The following is a 22,248-nucleotide window of genomic DNA, read 5'->3' as shown; positions in this document are numbered from 1 at the left end:
ACGAGCATTCAAGGAGCATACACCACTCCCAGTGATATTTCTAATTCAAATTGGTGGAGTAGTAGGGGTATTAATGACATCCAGTGATAGCTGTAGATTTATATTTGTTCATGTTATCCTGATATCAGAAACTTTTACAATTACCATGTATAATGATTTATATGAATTTCACATGAATCTTTTATAGCACAGGAGTTTAAAATGAAATGGTAGAAGTGCTAAGTGTCAAATAATTTATTCATAAATGTCATGTAAAACATACATTTACGTGTATACTACAATAATCAAGCAATCAACAAGAACACATCTCATAACAGAAAACTTAATAGAATATGCTTTTAACAGTGCAATAAGATACTGTACTTGTTTTGCCGTATTTTCCAACTGGTGCTATTTCCTATACACGTATAAGACAGTCAAGATACGGATATTAAAGAACGAATACGATTCAGTCTGTACACTGGCAGATGAAATAACGCTTTAAGACAAAATAGAAATGCAATGATTTAATGATATTTAAGGACAAAAGACAATTACAATTTGAATACCAAAATTAGATAATTATCTAGCTATCTAGTTAATATTCGCGAAACTTTCTTGCGAAACTTAAGTGGAATTTGCAAACCATAACTACTAAGTGTTGTCTGGCTAAAAAGCGTAATAGGTGGCAGTTTTGGGCACTTTCAAATCTGTTTTAGTCTAATGATGTTTATCTTATCAAAAAAGAATCGCGAATATCAACTAGATAGCTAGATTATTATTGCGAAAATTAAGAGGTTAACACGAAACAATTCGCGAACGCTATCAGGCAGTTACGGCAGTTAAATGCCACCATACTTTAAAACGAATTCTATGCAACAATTATGATTGAACCATTCTCTCGATTCATTCATGTAGGAAGTGTTATGCAGGAATATGTGACACAACCAGCCCATTCGGAACTCCTTTTTTTTTGGGGGGGGGGGCGCATTTTTATCGAAAACAGCCTCGGATGTATTCCGGTACATCAGTAGAAGTAGTTCACAAAATTTGAATCATATTATTAATTAATGGTAGTGTTTTGGCTTGTATTTGTAAATCTAAGTTTAAATTGATTGCCAGTCAATCGTTGTATTGATAACATAATTAAGATTCCAAAGAGTTTAGTCATTAAGTTTTATAGCTAAATTTAAATTACTACGCGATCTACTTGCAGCGTAGTTAAAGTGTACCGAGATTGCTTTCAATAAAAAAATGGCCGGGTAGCTCCAAATGACAAACATCCGTGTAGATTCATTATCGTAGTTTCATCTATTGGGCTAATCAGTATGAGATATGAATATCTTTAACGATTGACTTTTGAATCTTATTCATTATGCGTCACATCCCGTCTGCTTCTATCTTCTTGCGGCTGGATATATTTTTTATCGATATGACCAAAGTAGAAACATTTTCAAAATGTAGTACATGTAAACGTGCATTGAATGCATCGTATTAAAACGCTGGACGTACGTTGTAACCAATAACTTTGAATAACTGATGAAAATAAAGCACAGTATCATGGAAGACCGGGATCGGGCTTCTGATAACGTTTTTCAAATGCCTAAAACACTCATTGTAAAGTAAGAGCCATTTCGCTTTGAATCGTTGGAAACCATATCTGCAAGTGTCGCCTTTTCTAGTTTCACAACGCCATGTGTTCCACTCCAATATCACAATGGCCACATGTCTCACATAACACAAACATTAAGCAACCTGTTACCTTTTGATTACCAAAGCTAAAAGGATACCAGCTGTCCCTTTGTACAAATAGTATCACATTCTTATTCAAAACTGATATTGAATATCATAAATAGTAAACATCATTTTACATTCACTGCTACGTCACTTCCGGTGTAACGTCACTTTATTATTCAAATCTTGATTTCCGGAATGAATACCGTACGGTCTTAAATGGTAAGTAAAATATTCCAGTTCGTACATCATGGCCGGGGGAACGTAGTGGAAGCTTATTGCATAGTCTGAGATGCTCTTCCGACCCTGAAAGAGTAAAAAGTAAATAATTATTTAGGATACCAGTGCATAACAAGTGGACGTAACCGCTCGTCTGTTTTTCGCATTCAATTAAGGAGGATAACTGCTGCAACAAGAGTTATAAGACGTGAAGCACTTGTATTGGCATACTCAACACGTGATTTAAGTTTTATATCCATATTCAAAGTTTTTGACAACTACGACAAGATTGCGACAATAGCAATTATTGTTCCGTGGAATAGTTGAGGATAGGAGAGGTAAATTTAAAAGTTAAAGGTTTTCTGTACATCTAATCGACAAAAGAGAAGAATCAAATATGTTTTCTAATCTAAGAAAATTACAAATCGAAGGCTCAGAGCAAGACGGACGTTACTTCGTCTATTTTACGTAAAGATGGGCGTTACTTCGTTCACGTTATATGAAGCTACGTTCGCCTTGCGTTGAGTCAATGAAATGAGTTACTAACTGCATTAACTCACACTTTTGCCACCGCGCGAGTCATATTTGTAATACCAATTCGGATAGCCGCCCATCAGATGAGTAGCCGGACTAAAACAATGGAATCGACTTCGACCGAACCGGTCAGTGGAGTTGCCAACCTTTACCCCCAAGTTCTGCATACACTTGCCAAACTCCGCGTCCTCAGATCCACCATCTTGGCGGCACAGGGATGCTTGCTTTCCTTTAGCACCAAATCTCCTTAACGCCTCCTTGCTTATTACGTACCCCGCGCCTCCGCTGAAATATCCTTGTTTTACAATCGTCTTAAAATGATGACCGAAATAAATTGGCGAGTCTTTATTCTGGCCCGAGAGGAAATAACGTAAGTTTTCTAAAATAGTGTATGTGTCGTCATCGGCTTTCATAAACCAATCAGCGTCATCGAAATGGTGGTCGAACACATATTGGAATGCTTTCATAGTTTTACCAGTCAAATGCTCGCGACCCTCGGGAACATCAATTCCGACCGTAGGAAAACTGTCATTAGTCACTGAACTAATAAATATAAGCTTGTTACATCTATGGGCCCACGTGGCACGCACATGTACGGCTTTTTTCTCCAGATTCTGGGGACTAGTCATTACCCAGCACAAAACCCGTACTTTATCGTACAGTTTTTTTGCATCTGTGTCGTTGTCTGAAAATATAAAACAGTTTTTTAAGAGACCATGCATAAAATTAATTTTAGTACATGTAGGTATATTTCAAAGTGGTACTCTTATTCAAAATCAATACATACACATGACATGTATATCAAACAAACACAATGAGTGAGAAACCTTTTACTACTTACTAATGCATTTATGGAAAATATTAAATACTTATAACAAGATTGTATCCGTGTATTTAATAGCTGAAAACGCAAATATTAAATGACTACTTAGGTCTACTATAGTCTTATAAGGTAGAACTACCGTGTTTACTGCACCTTTCTATCAAATTAAACTTGGTATCCTTTATCATGTTCATGAGAATCATATTTTTACATTTATTCAACATTTTGGTATATTTAAACAATTGTATTAATTCTGGTAAATCTTATTTGGGAGTAAGAGTGGATCTTAACAATAAAAGTAGCACAAACTATATCAAATATACAATATTTTAATTATGTTGATTTGAAGATAAAGAGTTAAGAGATTTGTGTTGGCAACGATAATGCTATATGACGAGACAACGGGGTTCATTAAGACGATACATAGTATTGATATGTGTGTCATCATCATCATCATCATCATCGTCATCGTCGTCGTCGTCGTCCTTGTCGTCATCCTTGTCAATGTCGTCGTATTCATCAACAACATCATCATCAGCCGCAGCAGCAGCTGAAGCAGCAGCAGAATTATTCAACTTACCATGATGCGAATGAGAGTCATTAAACTGTACAGGGCGGATGATTTTCTTTATTTTATCAAGATCCTTGTGAGTAAGAAACGAGTCTCTTGGGACCTCGACCCTGGGTCCGTCTTCGCTGATGGCCATATGCTTCACACTGGCTGACAACCCCCGTTGTGTTGGGCTTGTTATGTAGGTGATACCCATGTATGCGAAACAAATACCCACAGACAGCCCAAAAACAAAGTTCATGGACCCGGTCTGCATTTTGCCTGCAAACGAATGAAAGATAAGCTATATTATAACGTTTTATCAGTAACAGAGGATTCTGAGAGGGGGTCCCATTACAAAGTCAGCGTGCACGTTATTATAATTATGTTGCAACACGATAATTGTACGTTTGTATACGTGTGAGTAACTTCATACAAATATCATATGTATGTTGAAGACGGCAAAACTTGTTGTCTACGTCATAGTGGCAACAGCGGATTATCAGTGTGTGTATACCACGTGATAAATTACGTCATAAATGTTACGTTGGAAGGCAACCTTTTGCTTTGAATAATGAATTAAAACAAAGATGACTTTTTTCTTTTTCCTCACCATTTTAAATGAAACAAAGGGCAGTCTATGCAGCTTAAAGAGCCCCGTGGTATACGTGGTATATTGTAGCGATAGTTCCCCAGCCGCACGGCCTTTGATTTTCATCCCCATTGCGCTACAAACCATTTATTCCATCAATGCAATTTCGTACTTACATACCTTATACAAACAAATCAAAATCCGTACAGAGACATGAACATTTCCTCAAAAGCAAGTATTTATAATGCGACTATTTCAATAACAAATACAAACAGAAATATACTATGGATATAGTAAAAATGATAACAAAACCATCCATATAGGATGCACAAAACTGATCACAAATGTTCACCCCCCCCCCATCCTACCGACATTTTAAACCACGGTTATGGTGGCGGGCTCAAGTCAGAAGGTGACGCCCCCTCTAACATACATTCCTGTTCCCATCTCTAATAACTTACAAACGCAGTCGACGACTCCAAATGCAAGTTAAATGAGTAATTAACATTGCATGCATAATGCAATCGGGCACGAACGTAGTTTTACCAGAATGTCATAGTATGAATATAGTTCAAAATATGAATAATTCAGAAGGATGGAATGACAAAGCGAGGGAGCCATCATTTATTCAATCGAACTTCGATTGTATCGTATTTTCAGAATGCGAGGGACCATATTAATTCACAAAACCATTCAGCTTTAAAGCTGCACTCTCACAGATTGAACGTTTTGTCTTGGAACGAGCCAATTTTGGCGAAATCCATGGAAACAAGTTATACAAGACTGCTGACGAAAACTTAAATCTTATATCATTGGTTTGCAGATATTTATGCAAAAAATGCTCTTCCCAAGACAAAAAAAGTTGTAAAAATGATATATCTGTGAGAGTGCAGCTTTAAAACATATGCTAAAGGTAAGCGGCAAATAGCCTGGGATGGTATAAACATGCTTTGATTCACAGTCATCTGCGAAAAAAACACATGTAAACACCAAGAAGTCACATCCGAAAAGATGTTATTTACCTTTCACGTTTATCCATACTTAAGGTTTTTATAATTATGTATCATTGGAATGTTCGCTTTCTTTTTGATTGTTCATAGTCCCTGTATGGATTTTGTTTATATGTGTTATAGATTCGTGAGTACATGGACGCATTGTTGGAATAAATGGAAGGTATCCTACCAGAACAGAACAGAACAGAACAGAACAGAATAGAACAGAACAGAACATAATAGAATAGAATAGAATAGAATAGAATAGAATAGAATAGAATAGAATAGAACAAAACGGAACAGGACACATGGTTTATCAAGACTTTAATCAAACACATTGTCTTCGTAACATATTGAAACACAATCATGGTAAATGTTGACTAATCCGGTACTATGAAGTATGAAATACGAAATAGTAGCATAAGAATATTTAGTTTAAATTTATATAGTTTACAACGATTGTGAAAAAAGTTATTAAATCATTATTATAATCACTTCTGTTGACACGATGTTTCGCGTAAGTGTAGTCTTGTTTTGTGACGGAAATAAGAGTACCCGGAGGACACCCACTTGACCGGCTCGGTGACTACTCTAACCAAACTCACATGCGCCCAGGCCGGGAATCGAACACGAGTCGCGAGTGCGCTACAACAGCATACGACTATAAGTACTAAGATCCAGTGACGTAGCTACATATAGGCATTGTAGCCTGGGCCTACAACTTTTTTGAAAAATGACAAAATTTAAATAATCCCAAAAATGCAACAAAAACTAGCTATTCAAACACTTTAACCAATACAAAAATTTGTTTTATTTTAACCAGGCGACTTGGTGTTTATTAAAACTATGTGCAAGGTGTATTGCTTGATTTTATTACAATCAAAGCAAATATAATCGAGTTTGTGTTATGTCCATATAAAAGTCCCCAATCTCACATGGAATCATCGGGCCCACACGTTTTTTAGGCTCTAGCTACGCCTCTGAAATCCAATAATTAAGGTAAGGGTGCACAGAAACAACGATAAACTTCCACATTCAAAATTGTTCGCCTTATCCACAAAGCTTCCTTTAGTTACAAAGATAGTCTTACAGTTACAATGAACTGTCTATATTATGAGTTGAATATATCTCTATATGTACCGTGATATCGTTTAACATATTTTCTTCGAATAAGATCAAAACATAATGACAAATGCATATGAAATGGAATTCCTCTTCGACATCTCTTTAATTCAAGCTTAAACAGTACCTTTATTATGTTGAATACGGTAACGGTGTCGTATATACTTTATTCCTTTCCACAACTATTTATGTTTGATTTGAATTAAACTCGATATGAAATCTCACAGTGTCCATGTTCTCGCGGTAAAGTTTCCAAAGGCAATGTGTGATAATATGCGAAAATCAACTTATATTGAAAGCTTGAGCATAGCACAAACAATGCGCTTAAGGTGCACTGTCTTTAAAGAACTAGGATATTAGCTCCAAATAACAAGTAATATCCTGCTTGATCTATTAAGCTTTTAATACAGGGTAGGATTATAAATATGAGTGTAGGAAATCCAAAACAATTTTGATTATATTTGGCATTCAATCGTAGAAATAAATCGTAAACTCTGTTATTGATATATTGTCTCAATTTCAATAAAATGTATGCCTAAATGTTTTCAAATAAATATATCTTTATGAAGCTTTTGCATATCATTATATAGATGTTTAAGCCGATGACAACAGCAGTAATACTATTATGAGGAGGATTAACATGCTAGCCCCAATCAAGACCATGCGTATGCGAGTTTGGACAAGCTGTTGTTGTTGTTGTTGTTGTTGTTGTTGAGTTAATAAAAGTCTGCCCGCGCCCTATAGTGGCTGCATTATAGCTTGACCCCATCACATCCCTAACTGTGACTGAAAATATTTTTGATCCCAAAAGGGTTTTTTTCCCCACCGTTAGGTGGGATATTCGCCAAATGAGTTATTTTTAACTCCGAATGTCGTGGGTCCTACGATGAATGACAAGCTCTATTCTTTTTTCTTTTTATGGCGATTGTCACAGTGCCACCTCAACAATGCTCCGCCTAATTTTAGGTAACGCGTAATCGACAGTTTGATTGGATGTTACTGCCAACCTATAACTACATTTTAGCATATTTTAACAGAAGAAGCCGATGTATATAAATTTTAAGCTGACAAATATATAATGTAATGTATTCCGTGGTCTAGTTGTAACACACTTGAATGTCAATTCAGGGGTCGCAGGTCCGATTCCCCGCCGCACCACTAAACAAATACAAATCGTCTTCCGGGGGGGGGCATTAAATTTGGGTCCCGTTTGTCAGTGTCAGGGTAGCTCTAGCACCCGCCGAATGGGCAAAGCCCGAGTGCGAGCAAAAATAAACTTACAAACCACCATAAAGCCAAGTTTTGACATTAAATATAGGTTCATCTCATGTTGGAGACATGGTGGCTACATCGCTTGCCCTGAGTCTCCACACATATTGGTGGTCCCAAAGGGAGCTGTTTTTTTACAAAATAAACTGAATAACATGTTAGGGGCAAGCGATGTAGCCACCATGTCTCCAACATGAGATGAACCTATATTTAATGTCAAAACTATATATACTATATACTATACTATATATATATTGCAGTTAATTCTTCCAATGGGCTATGCCCGAGTGCATTCATAAAGAAACTTACACCCCCTATCTGGGTATAGTGGACCGAATGACCACAAGCCTGCATGGGGATCAGTGTGTGATGCACCGTGCCACTATTCGCGTGCTCTCTGTTCAATCAATGCAGTAAGCACAAACCCTTGACGACAAATTCTATTTTTAGTTTTAACAGTTTTTATTTATATGATGTTAATAAATCACCATATTACATGTTTACAGGGAAAAGGACTGTTCAAAGAGATAGCTTAGAGCTAATATTAAGACTTCTCTCCTTACTTATATCATTAATACATCGATGTGGTTTAGACAACTTATAGCAATACAGAAAAGATACATGTAGTAAGGTTGTCGGAAATTTTGTTTTTGTTCTAAAGGGATTTTCTGCAAGTTTTCTTGCAAAATATTTTTTTTACATTTTGTGTAATATAGTGTACAACTCAATCAATACCTTCTCTTTGATGTTTTGAAATATTGCATATCGACACCGAGATATTTCTTTGACTTTTTGTAGTTTTAACAATTTTGTATACATATATTATATTCTCTTTATTTCCACCCGAGGGTGATTTCAACATATACAATATTTTAAACAATCACAATTATACAATATATACATCAATACAAACATATCATAACAAGCTATATATATATATACAGAACTAAATAAATGCAATTTATGAGTTATAAAGATAATTATATATGGTAGCGTGAAATTGTTATAAAACAAATAGAAAAAGATACAATAATAATAATAATAATAATAAATAAATATGAAAAAATAACGTAGAAGGAGAAAAGTAATGTGACAATTACAGTTATAACAGAGTAAAAATTGCGAAAACATTATTATGAAAGGTTCTGTGAAAAATGATTTGAAATATTACTTTTTGTACAATATTATGAATGATCATTTTTTTTTAATATCAACTTTTCTTTCTGGTAAAACTGCCATTAAAAAAAATAATGATCACGTATTTTAAAGTCTATGATAAATATAGCTCGAAATACAGTAGCAGGTGCAAGGTTGTGAGAAGTGTGTTTCTTTCACTCCAAAAACGGAATTCTATGAGTGCGTTTAGTATTGTAGAGAAAGAACAAACCGTTCATTTCACTTTAAAAAAAAGTTGCATTATAGGTTGATGCAAAAGACTACATAAAAAAATATATTTAAATTATTTTAATGGATAACTTTGTTTAACTCACTCGACTTTCATGATAAAAATAAAACGCGTAGTATTTGCGTACAGTTGGTAAATTATTAGCCTTTAACAATATCTACGTGGTCACAATTTATCCAGTTAAGAAAGTTCCAAAACAGCCCTTATATTTTTTATCGTATATAGGATAAATATAAAGGATGTAAACGAGGTTTTACATATATATAATTTAAAGCTAGGGAAAGTTATGAGATATTAGGTGGGTTTTACAATTGAGATATATCTAATAAAAATTATAATCTTTTCTGTTTTTTGAAACCTCATGTTCTTATATAATAATTCTAAAAGAAATTAATAGCGAATAAATCACCAAAATCGTTGAGGTTAATAGCGAATAAATCACCAAAATCGTTGAGGTTACATTAGTTACATTTCCTATTGTGTCGGTCTACAGGCACATGGTTATTACAGAGTCTTACAGTTTTAAGTATGATTATTGCACGTACAAGTCATGTAAAGTACAATAGAAATCTTCAAACTTCTGTTTTATTTGTAAATTCCGTAGCCTTAGTGACGTTTCACCATGGCCGGCTAAAGCACTTCCAGGGCATGCACAATGTTGTTCATACCATACGAAGCTTAATTCAAATAATAGCTTAAACATTTTGACAGTGGTATGTTTAGCTCATTTTACATTAAAATGACACTCGTGTTTAAAATCAATATACATACACATGTATAACAAACACAAATTTTGAGTTATTAACCTTGAACTACTAACTTAATGAATTTATGGAAAATACTAATTATTGATAACAAGATCGTAACTGTGTATTTAAAAGCTGTAAAGGCACAACTATTAAATGACTAGTGAGTGCTTAAAGATTTACAGTGATTAACTATCGTCTAATAAGGAAAAATACCGTGTTTTCTCCACCTTTCTTTCAAATTGAATACAATATAGACCATTCTTTTCGATATGTATTCATCCTTTTCGGTATCTATTCAAATACTCATATTAATTGCCCTACATCTTATTTGTGAGTAAGAGTGCATCGTTAATGATCAAAACAAAAAAAAGCTAATGCCAGTTGTATCAACAATGGTAAAATATTACCCTGGGTAAATCTGTACAACTGGGTGCTGATACCAGATAAACAAAAAATATTAGCCTTTATATAAAGGTTTTGCAATTAACAGCAACGTGGCCACACATTCCCCACTTAAAAAGCGCCAGTATAGGGCTAATATTTATTATGCATGTATACATTTCGATAATTGTCCATACACAGCTCCGATCAATTTAAAAGATTCAATACGCATCAAATCTATGCAAATACATCAAGATCAAGAAAGTATGGTATTTTTCAATGGTTTTAATTAAAATCACTGTTCCAATGGTAGCTTTATAATGACCTTTTCTAAGTACTATTGATAAGATTTTCGAGTTTTTAACGCTATTCCGGAATTAAGAACAGTATTTTGTAATTTTAGTTAGAAATCTATTATTCTTGTTTAGGTCGTATACGCTGTATTTTATTGAATGATTAAACCATTTGTAAACACTGTCTGACTGGAAAGAAATTATCTGTACATATGTTATTACCCTGATACTGTTTAAGTTACACTTAAGAATATTTTCTTGACCCCGACTAATGGCAAATAACTCTTGCAATCTGGAAAGTAAATTACACTTGTTTTAGTGTATTGTAACCCATCGTAAAAGCGCTTGGATTACTTCTGGGTCTTGCAGACGCTTACGTGTCAAACATGTGAATGTCAAATGTTCATGTAATTGCCATTCGGTTTGTATTGTTTAAAATATCTACGTTACATTCCTTAAGTCTTGAACGTTCATCGACTACATTCTCCAATATGTCTTCAAATAACAGCATTGTGGTGAGCATTATTTGCATGATTAAATCAGATAAAATTAACGGGTTAAAACGGAAATTTTATGAAAACATTACTTCTAATGTTCATTTTAAATAAACAAAATTAAGTGCATGCGCGAGTTCTGTTTCGGTACAAATTAATGTACAATTTTCACTGTAGTTCAATTTATCATGGCACATTGTCATCAGCCTAGTTGAAAAAAGAACCTGGTGGGCCAAATTGCTGTAGTGTGTGTGAGTAAGAACAGCCGCCCTGTTAGCTCAGTTTGTTGTTTAGAGAGCTGAGCTAGTGTTCTGGCAGTTTTTGGTTTGAGTTTGACATGGGACACACTTTTCTTCTGAGGATTGCATTTATGGTAGCAGTGGTTATTGGGGGAGGAGTGTTGTGTGTGTGGGTAAGAACCAGCCGCCCCGTTAGCTCAGTTGTTTAGAGCACTGAGCTAGTGTTCCGGGTTTGGGTTCTAGCCGAAACCTGGCACACTTTTCTGAGGTTTACAATTATGGTAGCACTGGTAAATGGCAGGAGTGCCTTTGTCGGCCTAAGAGGTTAATCATCTTTATGGGAGGAGGAGTGTTACAAGTGTGTGTGGGTAAGAACCAGCAGCCCGGTTAAATCGGTTGGTCAGAACATCGAGCAAGTGTTCTGGCCCCAATTTCTCGAAACTTCTTAAGCTTAACAGGCTTAAGTCGCTTATTTCAATTAGCCAAAATACATACCAATAATGGATTTTGATAAATGAAAAGTGGTTTCTTCTAATTAGCATACAGATTTTTCTTATATAATTTCTTAAAACACCTAAAGAAGTAAATATAACACATATTACAGAACAACAAAATAGTGAGTTTAGCTTAATTTAGCTTAATCCTGTTATAAGGGACTTAAGAAGTTTCGAGAAATTGGGGCCTGATGATCATGGGTTCTAACCCCACACCAGGCACACTTCCTTCCAGGTTTACCTTATTGCTTTTTTTTTTAATATTTATAATTTTTAACTTTTTGTACAGTTTTTTTTCCTTTGGTTCCAAAATCTTTTAATCATAATGAGCCCTAGAATAATTTTAATACTTTTTATTTCTTGTCAATGTAAATTTAGCGAAAAGGCTATGAAAAAGCAAGTTTTTAAAAAATATTTTCAGACATATCTTTTTGGACCTACAAAATATCGGAGGCTATTGGTCCGAATGACCAACACTTTTTCTGAACTTTCATGATGTCTGTCAATTGTAAGCAATATTGAATGAATAAGCATAACATAATGTTCAGTCAAAACAGTGTTACTAATATTTTTGGTGTATGACTTGTTTACACAACATAGATGATCCAATTAAGCCTCAGAGTAGAGGGGAGGGTGGGTTGAAGGGGGCATTACCATAGAACTGCTGATAAATTTCATTCCTTTGTTTTATCAGCTTTGATAAAGTTATGAATTTATGTTGTTGTTTTTTTATCATATGTGGGGATATTTGTTGTGTGTGTGGGGGGGATTTTTATGCCTGCAAAAGATTTTGTATATATACATTTGTATGTACATTTTGAAATTAAATATGCTTTAATTTAATACATTACGCTTATCTTCAGTAATAATTTCCTTACTATCAGCTATTATATGGGACAACCTCTCCAACTTTGTGTATAGGCATGACATATCTTGCAATATATACAATAATACATAAAAAATAATCCATAGAATGAATTATGATTTAAACCTACTTTTAAATTTGATTGAATAATTCATTATCAATGTTTTTATGATGTTAGCTTCATCCTGATTATAAATACCCTATTGAACTTCAGTCAAATAAGAAAGGTATGTATCTTTACAATTTTTTAAATCATTTCAATAATTGGTCAACAATCAGTCCACAATTATTACATGATGTTGGATGTGCCTGGCCTGTTGTCATTATTGACCTGCTCACATATCCGACTCAGGTATACTCCTCTATCAGCTTGATAATTGGTAGTTATGAAGGTTAAAATGTAAAACAGAATATGAACAGGAAATTATATAAATGCAAGGACATTTATGTTCATAAACTGTTTGCAAATTATACTGTGATGATGACTGTGTATTTCGGAGATTCAATTGTTGAGTGTTGATGCTGATATCGAGATAGAGAGCCTTTATCTTCAGGCTATGTACAGTTTATGAAGTATTTTGGGCTCAGACATTTGTCTTATTTAAAAGCAGAAGAAAGTACCTTTAAATGAATGTAAATGACGGGCTCTCAACCCCTTTACCTAGCTTTGGGGATGAATCGTTCATACTCAAACATATCTTAGATCTTTTTACTGGATCTTCATATGATCATACATGTATAAGTCAAAGCTGATAGTTTAGTCAATAGAAAGATTCCTTGACTATCCATCAAAACACAGAACGGCAGGACATTACATTACTTGACTATCCATGAATACACAGAATGGCAGGACATTACATTACTTGACTATCCGTCAATACACAGAATGGCAGGACATTATATTACTTGACTATCCGTCAATACACAGAATGGCAGGACATTACATTACTTGACTATCCATCAATACACAGAATGGCAGGACATTACATTACTTGACTATCCGTCAATACACAGAATGGCAGGACATTACATTACTTGACTATCCGTCAATACACAGAATGGCAGGACATTATATTACTTGACTATCCATCAAAACACAGAACGGCAGGACATTACATTACTTGACTATCCGTCAATACACAGAATGGCAGGACTTTATATTACTTGACTATCCATCAAAACACAGAACGGCAGGACATTACATTACTTGACTATCCATCAAAACACAGAATGGCAGGACATTACATTACTTGACTATCCATCAAAACACAGAATGGCAGGACACTGACCCTTTAGTTGCCGTGGAAAATGTGACTGAAGCATATTTACTTATAAATGGCTAAATGATATTTGATTATAATGAAATTTATCAGACTAAAACAATCCCAGTCGGAAATAAGTAAATATATATCTTATGAAAGTATTTATCAGAGTTAAGTACTTACTTCCAGGAGTATTTAAACTTACTCAGATTAATTGGTAAAATGAAAAGTGTCGATATTGTTTACAAAACATATATAGCTCCGAAAGTGGAATTAATCTTTTCAATGGACACACGTTGGATCATCGTACACAACGTGATATGGCAATATTTATGTAAACATCAGGTGAAATTTAATATGATATTCCTGCTATATGTATTATTGAATTTTTTAATATATATTTTAAAATCAAATACAACTAAGAAATAAAGAACAAAAAGAAATCATACCTTTATCTATTTGGCTTTCGATAGAAGATTCAAAACACCGACATAACATAAATATTGATTATAATTTGTAGATTACCAGAGCAGCTCTGTCCAATCTATCTCTGACGTTTAGTTGGAAATGCACAGTTAAAAAAAAAATGTGAATTTTAGAAATTAATCTCTTTAATTAAAAAGTATATCAAGGCCTTGCTATGTTCACATTTTATGGACTGGGTATAGTTTTTTTGTGTACTGGGTATGGCTGTATAATAGAAAATAGTGTACTGTGGATAGTTGTATACTGATAGTGTATTAAAACATTAAAAAAATTGTGCCTTAAATGGTTGTTTACCAAATTGCCTGTACATGTTATTACATGTCTGTTGTTACGATATGTTACCATGATAAAATTAAAATGGAAGGAAAGCAAATATTAAAATAAGGGTTTTGATGTGATTCAATGCCATATCAACAGCTTTCCCTGTCCGTTCCGGCGTTCGCCTATTTGTCCACTCTTTTGTTCATACCGTGTTATATGTTTAATGATAACTGCCTTTTCTTGGATGCAAATTGAAATTCACAAAAGTGTTTAGCATAAATCACTCAGGTAATCTGATTAAAGGTCAAAGCCCACATTGGGAGAATATGTCACTTTTCTACTGATGTATTACTTCGAAATGTGTGTCATATACATGTGTTTATGATTGTTTCATGAAGTGTAACAGTAAGTTTCAACATGCCTTTGCTTTCATATAAAAATGTAAGCAGACAACGCGAAAACTTTTTCTTCTTCACAGGACATTGCGACAGGTAAACACCTTAAGTTTACCTGTCGCAACAAATTTTTACCTGTCGCAATGTTACAAACAGTATTCGGTTACATCAGCTTAAACCTTGATTTTAAGCCTCTTTATTAAATAAGTTTTGTAAATCCCCATTATAACAGGTTTAGATCTTTTTGGTTAGACTTGTCTTACAGTTCTATAATAAATTACAAAAAAGCTAAATATCATGTAAAAAATCAATATTCGGATCTTATGTCATAATTTTTTTCTTCCCTTGCCTCCCCCAAAAAAAACTCATATCTGGTTTGTCTACCCATGGAACAGCTAGATCTTACTCTTTTAATTCATCTTTAAATTAAAGATACAGCACGGTTATAAAATGTACCGAATTGTACTACAAGTCAAACTCAAAAACGATTGCCGGGAACCACTTCGCCAAAAATAAATACATACGGAATTTTGTAATTTCCGAACATTTCCGTAAAATAAAAGTATTAGAGTACGAGCTGAAATCGGAACCTTACGCGTTTTATCGGCTTTTACGGAAACATGTCGAAACGGGGTTTACAAATAGTGATACACGGATTAACAAGCTGAATAATCATGATATAATAGTTAAAAATAACTCTGAACATTTATTTAGAAACTGAAAGTAAATTTTCCGAAAATTAACGGTGCTGACTGTAATTTTTCACCGGACATTGTGACCGACCAAAACAAAAGTTTCGCCGGTCAAAATGGAAATATACCGGACATGTCCGACTGTCCGACGGACATTCGCATAGTCTGTGTAAGTTTCAACATGCCTTTGCTTTCATATAAAAATGTCCCCAATGTGTCAGGGCAACAGAAGACTTCAATGTCAACCTATATCATGTGATAAACCAACAATGAAATTAAAGTAAAACACGTTTATACGCAAGTGACACTTCATTTAATAACATAGATTATTTGGTTAATATATTATATTGATTAAATAAACCTGAAATTCTGTGCCAAAAGTTTTTAAAATTATTTATTAATGTTTCTTACTGAGATGAAAACATATATAACTGAGAATATACACTCTTAATGTGTATGCAAGGGGGAGGACGTAATTTGATTTCTGGAAAACATTAAGTGAGAAAAATGTTTCATGGCAAACAAAATGGCGCAGGCAAAAAATGGTCCCAGAATCGGCACTTGTCAATAAAAATACGCCATTTTGTTTGCCATGAAACATTTTTCTCACTTAATGTTTGCCAGAAATCAAATTACGTCCTCCCCCTTGGTATGTGCACATGCTTAAGTAATTATACAGGGCTTTCTGTGCCCATTTTGGGAAAAAGACCTTCAACATTTTGGGAAAATTTGCGTCATGAAATATACAGAAATTGGGAAATTTTACAGTTTAAAGAACAAGCTCTTCAGTCTCCTGAAAATGAGGAAATTATTAAATATTAGTTTCTTTTCCCTTTAAAAAGACCTGAAAAGGCTGAAATATCAATTGCAATAATTCATGATAGATAATATTTCATACTGATAAAAATCAACCATTTCTGAATTCCATTACCCCAAAAACTTTACATCACATAATTTATTAGGTGTTGAATGAACAATACAGGTACAAAGTATTTCATAATTTTTTTATTTTTTATTTTTTTATTTTTTTATTGTTTTTTTTTTCTGAAGACTGGAAAAAAATATCTTATATTTTGCTTTTGGAATGGGTCTTATAGTCGGACCCATGAATACTATAGGAAAAAGGCCTGTTATAACAGGTGTTATCACATCTTAAGATGACTTAAAATCTCTATACAGCTTATTTGAAAACAAATCAAATGGCGTCACAAAGACTGCTCATGGAACTGTTTTCATGTGGTGTATTTATTCATCATGCATCCTCCAATCAAGGAAAATAATGGCTGAAACTTGCATTGTCAAGTTTAGACATGGCCAGTAAAGTGAAGCCATACTTCTATTTCAGACATAATATAATTATGTGAGTTAGTTTCAAAACTGGTTAAGATAAAGTAGAGCATATGATGCAGGACTCTTTATTCCACATCCTCAGTGTGATAATTGTGTCACAATACCTTTCTGCTAATCACTTAATTATGGTACAAACTATTTAAAAATCACTGTTAATAGTAAGAAAAAAATCATAAAAAGTACATATACTTTCTGTTAATTTTTATTTTTGAATAAGAATGCTAAATATCAACACTGATTAGAATATTCATAAAGTCACTCAGCTTGTCAAATTTGCCAAACCTATCCCCAGTATATAGAAAGGCTATAATCCATACAGTGTCTGCTTTAAATTATCTATACTCAGTACATTACCCCCCCCCCCCAAAAAAAAAAAAAAATTTAAATGAGAAATTCTCAGATGTTACCAAGGAGTTCTTAAAATGATTTGAAACAGAGAAATTTGACTAACGGGGAAACAAACTCCTCTATAATAGTTTCACTTCCAGTTCTGGCGTTCGTCATCAATATAATGTGTAATTTTCTACATTTGAGGACAAAGTCTACTTAAATAAACAGATTTAAAGCACTTGTATAAATATTGTTTTCAAACCTATATATGTTTTTTTTGTATTATAAAACATAATACAATTTATATCTTTAAATGAAAGTGTATTACTTATGACCCAAATGCCAAGTTTTACTTACAAACAAAATATCAAAATCATTTGAATTTCTTTACAAGCGTAAGTGGAAGAGCCATGTTATTCGTTAAAATCCAGTATAAACTGTAGTAACAGACCTTTATCTAATGTTATGAACTCATGAGAATTGTTTAGTTTTTATTTGTGTTTTAACTTGTAATAATGTCATGGCTTAAACATAAAATATGTACTTGAAAGTACTCTCTCATGGTTTATATCACAAAATAAAATGTGGCAAATCATAAGGAGTGTTAAAACTAAAATATCAAAAACTGAATCTGCAGCAAATGTCAGTATTTGCTCAAAGATCATCTTAAGATCACAATTTTTATTAGCTTTAAGAATGTTCATAATCACAGCTTTAATTTGTTGTTGAGTGATTGGTTGATTGACATTAGCATGTGATGTCATCAATTTGTAGGCCTTGTGGGTAGTTAAGGTGCCAATTTTAATTTTTTCTTGACTTTACCAGGATGTCAGTTTGCACCCCGCTAAAATCAAAATACTTTTTTAACATATAACTGTATTTTTTTTTCACTAATTTTGATATCATTGAGTGAAAAAATTATAAAATAAGTCTTATCAGATGCATAAATGGGAAAACTATTTTTTTTGTTTTAAAACATGAGGAGTACCTTTAACTTAAGACTACAATTAAAATTTAAGAAATTTCACTTAAATTATGATTAAATTAAGAAGAAAAAAGTTCTGGTAACCTACCTGGCATATCCAGCAATACAGTCCAATTAATTTTAGTTCAACTTTGTTTATCCCACAACAAGATGACAATTTATACAAGTCAATGTTTCTTAAATGAAAAACACTGGACTAAATATACTGGACATCAAGATCTACAGGCTCAAACCTGCAACTGTGAAAAAGCTTTATTGGCTTTAGGCATTCAGACAGGATAATTGTTAAAGATTAATACACAAAAAAGAAAGATTTGTGGACACTAGAATTGGATTAATCTTCCTGATGTAATTGTCTCTTTTAAAAGCACACATTTAAAGCCATAATTCCATGACATGATCAACTTTAATTAATTAATAATTCAATATGCATTATATGTTTTTTATTAGATAATGCTCCTGAAATAGAACAGTAACTAAACCAAGAGCATTGATAGATTAGGAACACATATTATGAAGAAGCACTAATAGAGCTACCAAGAGCATTCGTTATTAGATTATGAACACTGCATACACAGATGCACTTAGTACTACCAAGAGCATTAATAGAATATGAAGCACAAATAGAGTAACCAAGAGCGTTAATAGATTATGAATGAGCGTTAATTAATTAATAGATTATAAACACATATATACACAAAAGCACTTCAAGCTTCCAAGAGCGTTAATTAATTAATAGATTATGAACACATGTATACACAAAAGCACTTTGAGCTACCAAGAGTGTTAATAGATGATGAACACACATGTAGAAGCACATAGAGCTGCTATAAAGTATAAACACATATGGAAAAAACCCTAGAGCTATTAAGAGCGGTAATTCATTATATATGAAGGTATTTAAAACAACTATTAAAAATTATTTCTGACTTAAATATTGAAATTTCTGTTTAAAGCTCATTTTTGTGTTCAATAAGTATTCAAATTCCTCCGATATTCCATTGTTTAAATGTTTTTTATAAGGCAGCTGGTTTTAATGAAAATATTTATATCAATAAGTTTAGCTATGTTCATTACTTCTGTAAAAACATGTAAGTAATAAATAAATGTACAACACACATGGACAAATAATGCCTGGATTTCCAATCTCTTAAACTGTTTAAAGTATTTTGTTTTTGTCACTTATTAACAATGTTTTTTTAGGGTGTAAGTTACAAATAATTTGATAAAAAGGATGCATTTTTAATATCTATCCATTAAAAGCAACCTTTAAGGGGCAAGCATTTGAACATTGTATGTTTTCTTTATTTTATGGTACAACAAATGCCATGATATCTAATCCTACTATCAACCCCCTGATTGGACAGCCCAACAGCCCAATAGCTGAGTAAGGTCGTACACCTTGGTTCAAGATAATGGGCTTAGAAATGCCTGTCATTTCTTGTATAGCTGAGATCCATGACAACTGGGTGTCTGTATGTGCAGGGTATTAGGGGACCAATCAGATATTAAAGCTGCACTCACAGACTACCATTTTTACAGCTTTTTATTTTTTGTCTTGGAAGAGAAAGAATGTGCATAAATATCTGCAAACCAATGATAAAAGATTGCTGACAAAAGATCTGATCGCAGTTTTTCATATTTCCATTCGAAAATTAATGTTTTATGGCTTAATTAAACCAATTAAGAAAAATGCATTAAACATAAATTTTTGAACTTAAATATATAAAAATCAAAAATCTGTGATCTTATTTTTGTCATCAGTCTCATTTAACTAGTTTTCATGGATTTTCGTAAAATTGGCTTGTTCCAAGACAAAAAATAAATAAGTTGTCAAAACGTTCAGTCTGTGATTGTGCAGCTTTAAAGGGGTGAATAGTTTTGGGGCTAATTGCAATGCACAGTTCAATGCACAGTTTGAATTCAGTTTATTGCACCTAAAATAACAATTTATATGATCAATTAATACCATTCAGTTCAGTTAAACATTTTTAAGCCTTTATAGCACAATGCATTCCTATAGCCTATAAATGAAAATAAATGAAAAATTTTATTAAAGCAATTCTTTACAATTTTTTATTTGATTATAGATATTAAAAATCCTGCTCCTCTCATCTCTCAGTTTCATCTTGCAGCCATGGGGAGATTACTTGTTTTGCCTGGAAATGTTTCATTAAGCTCAGGTGTTGATCTTTGTGTAAGTATATATACATGTATATTAAAATTAATTTTTTTTTGTCATCTGAACAGTCATTGAAATTAGACCTTTGGATGCACAAGCCCGAATTCATAAACTATTGCTTGGCATCAAATATTTTAAACAAGCCCAGCTATATAAAATTCAGAATTGTATCAAGCCTGGAAGATATTTTACCAGTGCAGGGCTTGCGGGCTTGTGGTAATTTTGACCCCTGCATCTAACTTTTACTTAATTAATAGTTCTTTAGAGAGCGCCAATAAGCTCTTAGTAATTCTAAGTAGCTGTTAGTAACCCTTCATGACTTCAAACAGGACTGAATTAGTAGAACTTATGCATTAAAATGGCACTAAAGGATACACATATAATTATGAATACAAACATGATGTATAAAATGATTGATGTATAAAATAGTTATAAAAATTAAATGAAAGAAAATATTATGAAATAGTATTGTGTAATTTATAATTTTATGCAGTTTAAAACTTTCTATAATTTTGATATAGACCCTAGTAAAGGTCCGTCTAATGTACATCAAAAATCAAGGTTTCAAAAGAAAAAAAATAGAAAATCCACCTACCCTATTTTTTGAAGATACTACTGTGAACATGGAATTATTACTGTTTGACCTGAGTTGAACTGATGGCTGTCACAACACAGAAACAAAAGTATGAAAGTCGCTAAAACACACTTTTATCAACGTTATACATATGTTGTATTATGATATATCATCAATTTGAAAATGCATACAATGCAGTTTTTCCAATAAGCGAAACAAAGTTTCACCATAGGGACTGAGTATGACAATAAATTGATCCCAATCGATGCTGCATGTATTGTGCAACATTCAATCCTATTATAATGTGACTGGGAAACTGTTGCTCTTGTAGCAAACATCTGGAGTTTTGATACGAAAACATTTAAAAAAAAATAAAAACCTAACCTTTGAAATTTTTAGCTCTACTGGCCAAAGGCCAGAAGAGCTTATGCGATGGTAATGTGTATGTAGTATGTGCATCCGTGCGTCCGTGACTTTGACCAACTTTTTTTAACTTTTAAAACTACAGAAATTTTTACTATGAGTACAGTTTTGAAAGCATTTTTTTTTTTTGTCAGATGACTTTTACTTGGCACATATTAAAATAGTTCATGCAACTAATCTGCTTACAATACTTTCTGGGCTCAGATGTTGAACGTGCTACGGTTTCAGGTAACCCAAACACAAAATATAAACTATATGTCTGTTGCCTTTTACCCATACATACATGCTCTGGATTGAGATGACCACAAAAGCCATGCCAGTAGAGCATAGGCCTTTTGGGCCTCTTGTTTTTTATTACAGTGGCAACATTGCCCATGCAAAAAATAAGCATAGCTAAATTAGCTTAAGCTAATGCTATGCTTTTCAAAAGCTGCTCTTTTTTAAAAAGCTAAGCAAAAGATGTACTTTTTAAGAAAGGTTAGCAACTAAAAGCTGTGCTATTTTAAAAAAAGCTGCACTACAGTAGAGGAAATCAAAGATATTTATATCTATGGAATCAAGGATAAAGAATCTG

General features: G+C 33.2%; 2 protein-coding genes across 4 annotated transcripts in view; one reads left to right on the top strand and one right to left on the bottom strand.

Annotated features, from left to right (window-relative positions):
* Nucleotides 1–219: 219 nt before the first annotated feature.
* On the bottom strand, nt 220–21,394 carry LOC128229008 (glycoprotein-N-acetylgalactosamine 3-beta-galactosyltransferase 1-like). Of its 3 annotated transcripts, none has more exons than XM_052940650.1 (4): nt 21,273–21,394; nt 3,870–4,121; nt 2,493–3,151; nt 220–2,019 (listed from the first exon to the last, which is right to left on the bottom strand). In XM_052940650.1, exons 2-4 carry the CDS (start codon nt 4,114–4,116, stop codon nt 1,864–1,866), a joined length of 1,062 nt encoding a protein of 353 aa, XP_052796610.1. In that variant the 5' UTR covers nt 4,117–4,121; nt 21,273–21,394; the 3' UTR covers nt 220–1,863. The 3 variants fall into 3 exon arrangements, with proteins under 3 accessions (XP_052796610.1, XP_052796594.1, XP_052796601.1); XM_052940634.1 differs by lacking the exon at nt 21,273–21,394 and adding an exon at nt 18,584–18,706; XM_052940641.1 differs by lacking the exon at nt 21,273–21,394 and adding an exon at nt 6,673–6,790.
* The window catches only part of LOC128229081 (hypoxanthine-guanine phosphoribosyltransferase-like), a 42,350-nt gene continuing 31,116 nt past the window's right edge, over nt 11,015–22,248 (top strand). Inside the window, exon 1 of the mRNA XM_052940743.1 lies at nt 11,015–11,157. Within this exon, the coding sequence (XP_052796703.1) occupies nt 11,035–11,157 (123 nt within the window). The 5' untranslated portion in view covers nt 11,015–11,034. The remainder of the gene's footprint in view (nt 11,158–22,248) is intronic.

Source organism: Mya arenaria, chromosome 1 (genome assembly GCF_026914265.1).
Source record: "Mya arenaria isolate MELC-2E11 chromosome 1, ASM2691426v1".
Lineage (NCBI taxonomy): Eukaryota > Metazoa > Mollusca > Bivalvia > Myida > Myidae > Mya > Mya arenaria.
The sequence above is the reverse complement of the archived record's forward strand: the minus strand, read 5'-3'. Positions and strand labels throughout refer to the sequence as shown.